The following is a 12131-nucleotide window of genomic DNA, read 5'->3' as shown; positions in this document are numbered from 1 at the left end:
AAGAAAATGTAAACAGGATAAATGCATTCACATTATAACTATGTCTACATTTTGTCTCCTGGATATGTGGCAGTTATATAAGCATTGTTTCCAGGTATTTTTGTTGGCATAATAAAAAATGTGTATGTATGAAAATGGCAGCCTTCCAGTATCTGAAGGGGGCCTATAGGGATGCTGGGGAGGGACTATTCATTAGGGACTGTAGTGACAGGACAAGGGGTAATGGGTTAAAACTTAAACAGGGGAAGTTTAGATTGGATATAAGGAGGAAATTCTTTCCTGTTAGGGTGGTGAGGCACTGGAATAGATTGTCCAGGGAGGTTGAGAATGCTTCATCCCTGGCAGTGTTTAAGGCCAGGTTGGACGAGGCCTTGGGTAATATGGTTTAGAGCGAGGTGTCCCTGCCCATGGCAGGGGGGTTGGAACTTGATGATCTTAAGGTCCTTTCCAACCCTAACTATCCTATGATTCTATGGCAGCCTAGCATAAGAAAGCTCATGATTGATTCAGCTCTGCAAGACTAAGAACAAACAAATCTCTGTTTATTTAAAGACCCTGAAGAAGTTTGTTTTGCTGTTCTACTACTAAGAATTTTCCTCGAGTTCATATCTGACCAACTTAGGCTTGTTCAAATTTAAATAGCTACATGTGGAACGTGTATCTTAGGGTCCATTGCTATTATAACTGTAGGTTTGACTAATTAATTACTGTCTTAGCCTCAGAAAGCTAAAGCAATTAAGTATAACATTAGCCATTTCACAGACAACAAATACAAATATCTAGGGATCGGGAGTTAGCTTTACAAAGGGATAAAGAACCCTAGTGAAAATGGCACGCTCAAAGTCCTATGAATGTCTATGGCAAGACTGATGCTTCCAACCCTTGCTCATAGTATTACTTTATTGCAAGACAATCTTTACTTTTGTTAAGACAGTTTCAGTAAGCCAAAGAACTTATCTGGTGATGTTGTTTGAGACTATAAGAAACTTTCAGCAAAATAGAGGATAGACTTCCATTGACTCACGCTGCTGGTGAATCCAAGAATAGATTCATGGCCCTCAAAAATGGCCCTCACTGAAGATGCCAGAACTAGGGAGAGAGACAACACTGAGCTTTATCTTTACATTAGCAATGAAAGCAAATCACAAGAACACTGTAAGTTTAGCCTCCAGACACTTCTTCAAATTTCACTTATTCCTTCATCTATAATGTGTACAAAATAAATAACTGAATATGATCCTCTCAAACATATTTTTTCAACTATACTTCCACTATATCACTTCACAGATGTTTCCTGAATATATAATGGCACATGTGGTGTTACAAAGTAGAATAACAGATTCCCAGTTTTATTCAGGGAATAAAGGAAAGGAGACTCTCTACTTGGCATTAATGAAACAAAGCTCCTTCAGCTGAAGAAGCTTCTCATTCTGTGTACCATAGCACAGCTTCTGCAGTTCAGTGATTCCTTGTCTTTACATGATCCCTACCTATTTCACTTGTTCAGAGGTTTCTCCTAATGAATACTTGTCCATGCAGTAGCTGAATAACTGCAGGTCATGAGCTGGATGTGAGTCAGCATCACACCAGTGTGAGATGTGAACACCTTGCTGAGCTGTATAAACAGAAACAAGACCTGGAAGAAACACAAAGTTATTCCTTTACTCAGTTAGAAAGTCCCATGCCAGAATCGTGTCCAATTTCTGGCACTCTTTAGGAAAGGCTGGAGGGACTCTGGCAGAGTGTAATGGATGACTTAGAGATGTAGAAAACATGACAGGCATGGGAAGATCAGAAGTATTAGGGTTGTTTCTTTAGAAAAGATTAAGGGTAGAATTTATAGAAGTCTTGAAATACATGAAGAGGTTCTGTAAAGAGGAACAGGAACTTCTCACTATTTCTCAATGGTCAGGAAAAGCAGTATCAGGTTTAAATTACAGCAAGATTCAGATCAGTCATTAGGCTAGACTTTCTAACAGGGAAGCTAACAAAACTGTGCCTCAGATAGCCATGGCAGACTGCAGATGCTCCATTACTGGGGGGTATGAAGAGCATGTTAGAGAGGCTGCTAGGATGACACAGGCACAGGTACACCTGCCTGGGGGCTAGATGGCAGCCTCAATTACCTCTCAAGGTCCATACCAGTTCTTTGATTCTGGTAAGGACATAATTTGGTTGTCAGGACTGATCACACAAACTGCAGAACACTGCCAGTATGGAATATGCAATACCCACCATTTTCCAGTTTTGCACTGACCCGCCAGTGGAGAGCTGCTTTGTCTTGTGCTGCTTCTAGTCCCATGCCCAAACACTTTTAAAAGCAACTTCCATTTCCTTGACACTGAAATCTAAATTTGACCAGCACATCCCCAGCTTACAATCCTCAATTGCATTATCATTGTACCAATGCCAGAATAGAAGTATTCTGTGAAGAAAAGATTAGCCACACAAAATAATTAAATATCTTGGACAGCTAGAAAGTGTAGCTATCTGACATTTTTTTTCTTCCCCCAGATCATTCAGCGCTATCTGACATCCATTCCATCTCACTCATGAACCACTGTTTTTCAACAGGAGATATTAAGCCATTAAAATGAGGAATTCAGGAATGCTGATCTGCTGCAAAACCAGATTTATGGTTTTGCTCTCACAGGTCAAAATATACCAAGCTAAGAAACACCAAATGACTCAGCAACAGCCTGGACTGCTACTAAGGTACTTTCTGGTCATGTTTGCCTAAAATGAAAATATGAAAAATGAAATAGCTATTTCAATTATTTTGCCTTACTACTCCTAAAAAAATATAATCAGCTTGCTAACAATTACTTGAAAATAATCCTACAACATAGATAAGAAATAATTGCTTTTGACTGCTTATTTTCATTGAGCCCTGTTGTAATGGAGTGGACAGGAGGTTACGCAACATCACTCAGTGCTTAATCTCATGCTTGTCAATGGTCAAAGAACTGCATGACAGACACAGACAAAGAGGCATTTTGACAGACTGTCTTGTCAAAAATGGTGACCTGATTGCATACACTGAATTCTGATTTTTTAAAAAGGGGGTGGAATAGGGAAGTTGGCTGACAAACAGAACTCCCATTTCTAGCAATTACACCATTGCTACAGCATTACACCATGCTGTGATGGGATACTCCTGCAGCAGTAGAGGGGGAGCATGTGACTTACCATTTTAATTGCTTCCCTGATCCTCTCTCCACAGCTCCCTTACTGCCTGGAGGTGAGACTGAAGACAATGGTTTACTGGCTGAGTAGACTGCTCTGCAGTCTTACACAGCCTGTCAGCAGGGTGGTAGGTTGATTTTAAGATTGCCTAGCTGAACTAACAGAGATTAGGATCTATTGATTTAATGGAGGTGAGAGGAAAGAAGAGGATGTTTTCTATTTTGGGGCCCTGCTAGTTGTGCTGCATATCTGTGCTGTGATTTACATACAAGTCTAATGTCCTAACAATGTGTATCAAATGACTATTAAGAAACTTAAGGCTTAATTTTATCCCTCCATTTCACTGCTGTAAAGTGCTGAGGATCTTATGATTTCATTGGCAATTGTTGTTAGCCTCGTGCTCTTTCTTTCCTCTCAGGATCAGCTCAGTCTTTCACATTTTTGCTTCTTTAGCCTCATACCAAACTAAGGTTTACTAACAGCATTAATGTTTATGTTACATACTAATTTGTAGTATTATGTGCATGCAATAGAAAAATGTTAGTGTCAAAAGTAGTACAGCAATGTTCATGAAAATGTCCATATTTTTCCTAGACATTAAGTAGTTATTTCAGCTTATCTTAGAGAAAGAAAATATAGAATATCAGACATAATACTGTGTTCTGAATATGCAAGCACCAAATGTGATGACAGCTGTTTTTTAAGTGTATGAGACTATTCAAAGAGAAGATGGTGACAGAACAGTGACAAACAAAAAAAAAAAGGCAGAAAAAAACTGTAATTTTCCTCAAAGAAATGTAGCTTACTTCTCTGCCCACTCCCTAACCCATTTTCTCCCTGCCTCTACTCTTCTGTTGAACTTTTAGATCAAGTACATTAGCCATCAGATCCACACCAGTTTGCCAGAGAACCTGATTTTAGTTTCAATCTCCCCTGCTCCAGGGTCTACATTGTTTCTTGCCTTTTTCCCTTCATCTTTAAATTCTCCTACTCCTCTTTAACTTTCCATTTTTTTTTATTTTCACCAGTAGTTTACCTTTTTTTCTCTTTTTATCACTTTTTATTGGCTCTTTCTTTCCACTCTGTGTTCAGCCTGCTGAACATATTTTTTTTTCCCCATGCCTGCCTGTTTTTCTGCCTTCACACACTCCACCATATATGCATGTTCTACACATGCATTCTTTCTTTCTGCTATGCCATCCATAGCATATATGTTAACATGCATATGTTAACTGTGAGTCTGTGAGAACCATGACAAAAAAAATCACTATTAGCCTTTGCCATGGAGGAAAACATGAACATCAAACATAGCTATCTGTTGAAAGGCAGTATTGTAATAAAGTTATTTGACATATGTATAAAATACAACATACAAAAATCTGAAAACCTAAGACAATAGATTAAAGGAACTTCCCACAGTGTGTCACCAAACTGATCACAAGTAACTAATGCTGTGAAAAACAGTAGCTTCCTCTCTGCTGGAGAGATCCCCTCCTTCTCTACTTCAAATGCTCTCATGGCTACAGATGACTCCAGAGATTCAGTCACCTGATGCTCCACAGGTCCAAAGAACTGCTCAGCACTTTTTCCACAAAAATGCCCTCGTTCCAATTCCTGCATTTTGTTCCACAGAGCTCATGTTCCAGCCACAGGCAGCACACTGTTCTCCAGAGAACAAAGACACCGTGCTCAACACCTCTGCTTCTAGCAGGACAAGGACTGGTGACCCAAAAGTTCTCCCTGGTGATGATGAGGAAGACAACTGAACTGACACAGTTTCACAGTTAAGTTCCGGTATGTGAAATTTAATGGAGTTAGAAGAAGGATGGGAAAGTAGTGATCTGTTTTGGATACAAAGGATGCCTTTGGATAAACATATTCCTTTTCTGTTAAAAACTGGTATTAGAACATTGGTATGACTGCTTGGGCTGCTTTTTTTCAGCAAAAAGATGCTGCTGTATATGCAAACATTCTTCCAACAGCACAAAGCACTATAGAGATATGACACTGCTTTTGTACAAAACTGTGTTTCTAGAAGACAGTGGCAGATTAATACCACTCTTCAGCTGTAAGCAGTTGAAATCCGTATTTCTGCAACAGAATCTATAATGTATGTAGCTAAACTTGTGCCAATAAAACCTCCAGTCCTTGCAGGGTCTACACCAAACCCTCTGTACTATAGTGCTTGTTTTTACTGGCTGTTAAAGAATACACTTGAAATTTCACTTTTTCAACCCAAATTTTCTACTTTCAACACTACAACCGGATATTTAGTGTCCCCTGTGTTGAACTGAATCCAAGCAGCCGTTATCAAGATGTCCCCATCTCATAATTTTAAGGCTGTTTAAAATAAAAATGATTCATGTTGCCCTGCTAAAGAGAAACAGAGACATTCTGAAATGTAGACCCAAACAATTTCAGAACGTTCTCTAAAAAAATACAGACACAAATAATTCCCTTTGTTTCACTGTTTACCTTAGAAAACTCCTATTTTTGATTCCTGGTTTAAATTCACCAATTTAGGTAAATTGATGCAAAATCTATCCCATGTGTGTGGTTTGGGGAAACTACAGCTAGAACAATGTACATTTAAAAGAGGCAGGCTAGGATCAAAACCCTTTTTTTACTGTTATCTTATTTTACCTCTCTGTGGCAAAAAAACACAACATCCTGTCTGTGCAGTGGCCTGTGTAAAATGAAATCATGAAATCAGTACAGCTCCAGCTAGCACCACGATATTTGACATTTCAAATACCACAATGTTTCAGATGAGCTGGCTAATTTTTCCACAGGGGGAAATGACTTTACTGGGCTCAGAGAAGGAATGAAATCTCGCCTCAAAGGACAACCCTTCCCTTTCAGGCACAGGTGAGATTAAAAGCCTAACATGGAGACTCTGCACTACAGCACTCGGAGGTTCATCTCTTCCGTGGATATTTTTCAGATCTCCCTTTCTAAGATCACTCCATCAAGTGTCTTTCATAAGCACTATGTTCATACATTTACATTCTACTTTAAAGATTTGCAAATGAACATGTTCTAGGCAGGATTCATGAAGCTCCTTCCTCTCACACTTTCTGAATTCTTTTCTAAGAGAGAAAAAAACCCCAAACCCTAAACCCCCCAAAAAAAGAGAATTTCAAAATTTGGAGCAAAGTTACCTACAACTGTCTTTTAAAACATTAGCTGGAGGGATCTAAGGAACGAGTAATATAATCTAGAACTGTCTGAGGAGCTGAAAGATAATTTTGATTCATTTACATCTTCTCTCCCAGAATATTATGAAATTTACTGGCTGGACCTGTCATTCCCATACACTGCCCATAAGCCTGTTCCACTGCCTTTTAAAGCCAGTTCTGCCTCACGTTTCCATTGCTGTGGCACCGAGATCCCACACACTACACAGCAGTGCTATTTGTGTTTTCCATGTACCAGGTAAAGTTGATTAGCTTGATTTGAAATCTTGTGAGGTCCAAAAGAGGCTCTCTTGATAGACAGCATGCAGGGAAAGTATGGTTTTTAGCAGGGCACTACACTCAGTGTAGTCCTGCTGGAAAGATCACTGCCCTTCCTACGCATCCCACAACAGACTAACAACAGAACTATGCCCTCCCCGAGACAGCACAACAATCTTGGAAACACACACCAAATCATGACACTGCATTGGTTGGAAAAGGAAATTGAGATGCCCCTCTGCCACAGAGACATAAATCTTAACCATGCAGTAACTGGAAGAGCTTAAGGTCTCCGCACATACTCAAGACTCACCCCAGTGGGTCAGCCCCAAGGGAACTGCTGTGGCTGTGTTGCTGGAAAAGCATGCTGCTTTAGCTCATCACCTCTGCAACTGCAGGCCAGGGTCTCTTACAGTGCCCCAGTGTCTTTCAAAACTACAGTCTGTCATGAAACCACAGCATCAGGCAGTATTGCAAAATGCTGCCCTACCTCCTATGTGGTATGCTGCTACCCATCACTGCAACTCGAGGCTAGTGGAAGTCAGTCAACCCCATCGGTTCAGTCAGTTATTAAAAGAAAACCTGACCTGTGCTAAAAGGCAGTTCCATCTCAGCAGATGGTGATCCAAGAATCCACTTGAACTTCTGTACCTTGTCCTCTGTCATCTGACAGCTATATTGCCAGGAGGAAACACAACTACTGAGACACACCATGCTCCATCCACCACGAAATGGGACAGAAAACTGATAAAAAATGAGGGGAGGATAAAATAACATGGGGGGACAGGACCATCATTTTAATGGTGTCTTACTACTGTTTGCACAAATAAATAAAGACTGAGTAAAAAGAATTAAAAGCAGGACTGAGAGATTTTCACAAGAGCACATAATGAACCAACATACAAACATCAGAAAAAGAGGTACCCGAAGAAAGCAGAACAGAAACAAAATTTCCCCTGAACAGCGAAAACACAGCAGTTAAGGGCAGCTAAAATGCATGCATCTTATTCATATGTACGTTAGACAAATAACACATTGCTTCTGCAAAAACAGTATTTTACCCATTTCTGCCTGGGAAGCACTGACTACAATGTAATGCAAATTAAATAAATTAAACAATGAAAAGCATCTCTCCTAATGCATAGTGCATCATGAAAGTCAGATCCTGTTAAGCCTTGACTGTTGAAGTAATCCTTATTCACCCAAAACCTCAAAATTAATTAATCAGGGAAAAATGCTGTATTAGCCTAAAACTGAACACCAGCTGAATGCAAATGTCTTCTTCACACGAGGTCAGTGTTATTCAATAGACTGGATCCTTCCGGACAGTCCATTAACTTTCCGAAGAACATGCAATGCTTTAAAACACCAAGACTCTTTAGCAAGAAACTGAAGCATCAGTACACAGCAGCTGAGCTAAACTGGTGTTTACTGAACACCAATTCCTTCCTTCCCTGCCCGGAAAAAAACCAAAAACCAAACCCGCAACACAAGCTGTAAAAATTGCTCAAAAAGCCTTTCTTCAAGGGCAAACCGTTTCTTGTATATAGGTCACTATTTAACTTCTTCAGAAAAAAAACAACCATATGGGCAGCAGTGGCTGTGTTTCAATGTAAGGAATAGATTTCACTTTGTGCTGGAAATGTTTGCACAGCATCCTCAAAAAACAAAATCCCCAAACCCCAAAAGAACGTGGGAAACAAGAAAACATGCTGCAGTGAGCCATGTGAGACTGAGCACAATCAAATTACAGGAGGTAGCATTTTCTAGTGGTTCGAATCACAAGGCATTGCTTCTATTCTGGGATGTACCTGGCTTACCGTCTGACCTTGGGTAATAAATGACATGCACTCTCTGGGCATCCCTTTTTTTATTTGTAAAAAGATGCATGGTCGGGTCTGGCAATGTACTAATTAAGATAATTCTGTATTAGGATGGGAACATTTATCAAAGGACCCAAATTTTGCTCAAGCATAAGTACATACAGACTAGAAATCATTATAATTTGCCTCACTAAGGTGCAAAATATTTTAATTAAAAGTTTTAATTGTTGTTAAAACAAAAAATCAAAATGGGTTTTAGCAATACTTAACAGTTTAGAGTCTTTCTTGCACTATATATTTAAAATTACAATGTGGTGACAGAATAAATAACACTCTGGAAGGATGTTAGCTTACCAGTTAAAACATCACCAAGGGGACTGAGAATATGTTTTACTGGCAAAATAAACCCCTCTATCATTGTAGTTAGCCCACCTGCTAAATGGATTCCACAATAAGTGTATATGTGTGCTCATCTGTGGGGCTGTTTAACTCTTTATGCTGCATAAAGGATAATTTTTCCAGAAGCAAACAAGGAGAGAAAAGAGCTTTTCCCTTCCTCACACTGTCAGAGGTGATTGCACCTACTCTCCAAACTGTTCAGCAATTGCTCTCAAGGACATAAGACATGGATGAAGGAACTAAATGAAGCAGTAGAGTCCAGGGTGCCTCCTCATTCAGCTGGTATGTCACAACATCACCAAAAGCACCCCATATGGGCACTAGACACGCTCCCCCAGTGCAAACTGAACTAATAGGGGTGGCTTACTCCTCTGTGGTGAACCATCCCCTCAGGTTGACACTGCTGCACTCTGCATGTAGGATGGTGATGCATCTACAAACTTGCCTCTCATATGAAATGCTGTCAGAATGGCAAGTTTGGTTATCTTATGGTTACAAACAACATAACCATGGTTATGATTATAGTTTTCAGACAACCATAGAACCAAAGCACTGTTTGGTTTGGAAGCAACCTTAAAGGTCATCTCGTTCCAGCCCTCTGCCATAGGCAGGAACACCTTCCACTAGATCAGGTTGCTCAAAGCCCCATCTAACCTGGCAGAGGTTACAATACAAATAAATAAATACAAATGCAAATACATAAAATAAAATACAAATAAAAACCAAAGAAACAGCACCTATGGTATGCTACTTTAAACACTTAGTGCTTTAAGAAATTTTGTTGAAGGCAATCAAAAAACATTCAGTTGGTTCCATGGACTCTGACTGCAGTTACTGGTATTGGATGGGGCAGAGCCGCTTGCTTTTACATCATTTACTTGTAATAGTTACTTCCTCTCCCAGAAGAAAGCCAGAAGCATATGAACTTGCAAATCAGTGATTAACAGAGGAAACACAGATTGGACCTGACAAGAGGACAGGAATAAAAATGTAACAAATGCCTGCTCATACTGCACTGACCACATAGTAACAAGCACCACAGCAAACAGAATCAGTTGCACTAATTATTATGGTGTAGTCAGTGGAAGCGCTGAATTGTGAGCACTGACAATCACAGTATCCTAGGGTAAAGTCCCGGCTGAAACCACCAGCACGTCGACCCATAATCACATCTCATGCTTCTAGAAAAACACCCCAACCCAGCTCTTATTCATGAAAAGCATCAAAATACATGGCCAGCTTTCCAAAAGACTACCAGATTCTGTATGCTGAGGTTAGTAAAACCAAGCACTTCTCAAAATCTGTATTCTTGCAAATGAAAGCACAGCACTACTTATTGTTACGAGATCTCTCACTCTGCTTTACCCAACAGTATTCCTTTTCTCACCCACTTCATTTTACGGAAATTATCTTGAAAAGCCCGGGGTGGCTCCTGCCAAGTAATTCACCATCTGGCAACCAAGAGCTGATGCTCTCAGCGCTCCCTGGGGAGCGACCTGGAGAGGGATGGAGCGGCATGTAGTGGGATGGAGAGGGATGCAGCGCCTGCCCAACTCAGCAGGACCGCGTCCAGCACTCCCGGTGCCCCCCGCTCCCTCTTGCAAAAGATGCAGTTTTTATTTCAGGGTAGGAGCGCTGCTGCTAGAGAAAGCTTCCCCACCCGGGGATCTTCCTGAAGCCTGCCCCCAAAGTGCAAGCTTTCCAGCTTTTCTGCTGGTGTTGCTGTTGAGAGCACCGGCACAGGTGCATTCCCCTTTACCGCGGGGCAGAGGCAAGATCATCCAGGCGGCACCGCGGGGCGAGCCGCCGGCGTCCCAGCTCCTAGGAGATCTACCGACAGCCCCGACGGCGAGGCCGGTGCCTCCGGGGGACGTCGCGCCCCGCGCCCTTACCTCCATGCCCAGCCGCTGTTTCAGCACCAGGGCAGCGCACAAGTACCCGGCGCGGCCGACGAAGAGCTCGTCCGAGCCGCACTCGAGGAAGGAGAGCGGGGCGCAGACCTCACTGAGCTCCCGGAACTTGCCCAGCGGCCGGGCGAAGTCGGGCAGCCCCAGAGCTCTGTAGACCAGTGCCGCCACCGCGTACACCCCGGCGCCCCCCAGCAGGAAGGCGGCGCGGGTGTCAGCGTCGGCCTCGCCGCTGCCCTCCTGGTAGCGCAGGCAGGCGTCCACGACGCGGCGAGCCGCTCGCAGGTAGGCCTCCCGCGACGGCGCGAACAGAGGGCACTGCGCGACGTGGTACAGCATGTAGGCCACGCCGGCCACGCCGCCGTACAGCCCGCCCTGGCAGCCGCGGGGGCCGCCCAGGGGCGGCAGCTCCCGTAGGATCCGTTCGATGGTGGCCGTCACTAGCGGCACCGCCGCCTCCTTGTCCGGCGCCGCCTCCGGGCTGCCCGGGTAGTCATCGAAGCGGTTGGCGAAGCAGCGCTGGCTCTCCATAACCCCGCCGGCGCGGCGCTCTGCGCAGCGGGGAGCGGCGGGAGGGAGGCAGGGAAGGAGCCAGCGAGCGGGGAGCTGCCGGAGGAGGGGGCGGGGGAGCGGGGCGGAGGGAGCGCGGCGGGAGAGGCGGGAGGAAGCGGGAAGGCGGGAAACGAGCGCCCCGCCGGCGGTGCCCGTGAGGGGCGGCGGGAGGGGCGGAACTGGCGAGCCTCAAGGAGCGGAGGCTGGGGGAGGCTGGTGGGTGCCCCGCGGTGGTGCCGGGGACTGGTTTGCCACAGTGCGGCCGCTGCCTCTCCCTCCCACCCCGAGGCGGAGCAGAGTGGAACGGCCGCTGCTGCCGCCTTAGTGCTCCACCTGCCCTCAGCGAGCGCCGCTGAAGTGTCGAGGCGGTGATGGGGCTGATCAGGGTTTCCACACGGCCAAGCCGAGCCACGAGGGAGGGCAGCCCGGTTCTGGCTCGTCCTGCCAGGGGTTCCGCCTTCCCGCATCGAAGGCACTGCAGCGCCTTCGCCCGACCCGTCTGAATATCCCTTAGGGAAATGGGTTTATTGGGATTTTCATTGTCCCCCGCCATGGAAGATTTGGGTCAGAGGTGAGTGCAGGGCCTACAGGAGAGAGTCAGGGCTAAGAAGAGTGGCCAGAGGTCTGCTGAGTTATTCCTGGCCGTGGAACAGCCCCTCGAGGGATGCTGTAGCCAAATCTGAAGGATGATGTAGGCAAATCCAAACGAAGGCAGCCCGAGGCCAGTTTACATGGAAAGCTAGCAAGTCCTCCAAAGACCAGCAATGGAACCAGGCCACCTTTGGCTACTTTCAGTCCTGTGGGAGCCA

At 44.1% G+C, this 12131-nt stretch overlaps 1 protein-coding gene across 1 annotated transcript in view; it reads right to left on the bottom strand.

Moving 5' to 3' along the window:
* LANCL3 (LanC like family member 3) overlaps nt 1-11428 on the bottom strand; it is a 35714-nt gene extending 24286 nt beyond the window's left edge. The window contains exon 1 of the mRNA XM_061378054.1: nt 10756-11428. Coding sequence (XP_061234038.1) covers nt 10756-11301 — 546 coding nt within the window. The 5' untranslated portion in view covers nt 11302-11428. The remainder of the gene's footprint in view (nt 1-10755) is intronic.
* Between the last annotated feature and the right edge of the window lie 703 nt (nt 11429-12131).

The sequence above is a fragment of the Neopsephotus bourkii genome, unplaced genomic scaffold (genome assembly GCF_033783945.1).
Source record: "Neopsephotus bourkii isolate Nb327-2 ecotype Australia unplaced genomic scaffold, CSIRO-AGI_Nbou_v1 NB_1763, whole genome shotgun sequence".
In the NCBI taxonomy this organism is placed as follows: domain Eukaryota; kingdom Metazoa; phylum Chordata; class Aves; order Psittaciformes; family Psittacidae; genus Neopsephotus; species Neopsephotus bourkii.
Note: the sequence above shows the minus strand (reverse complement) of the source record. Positions and strands in the feature narration are given on the sequence as shown.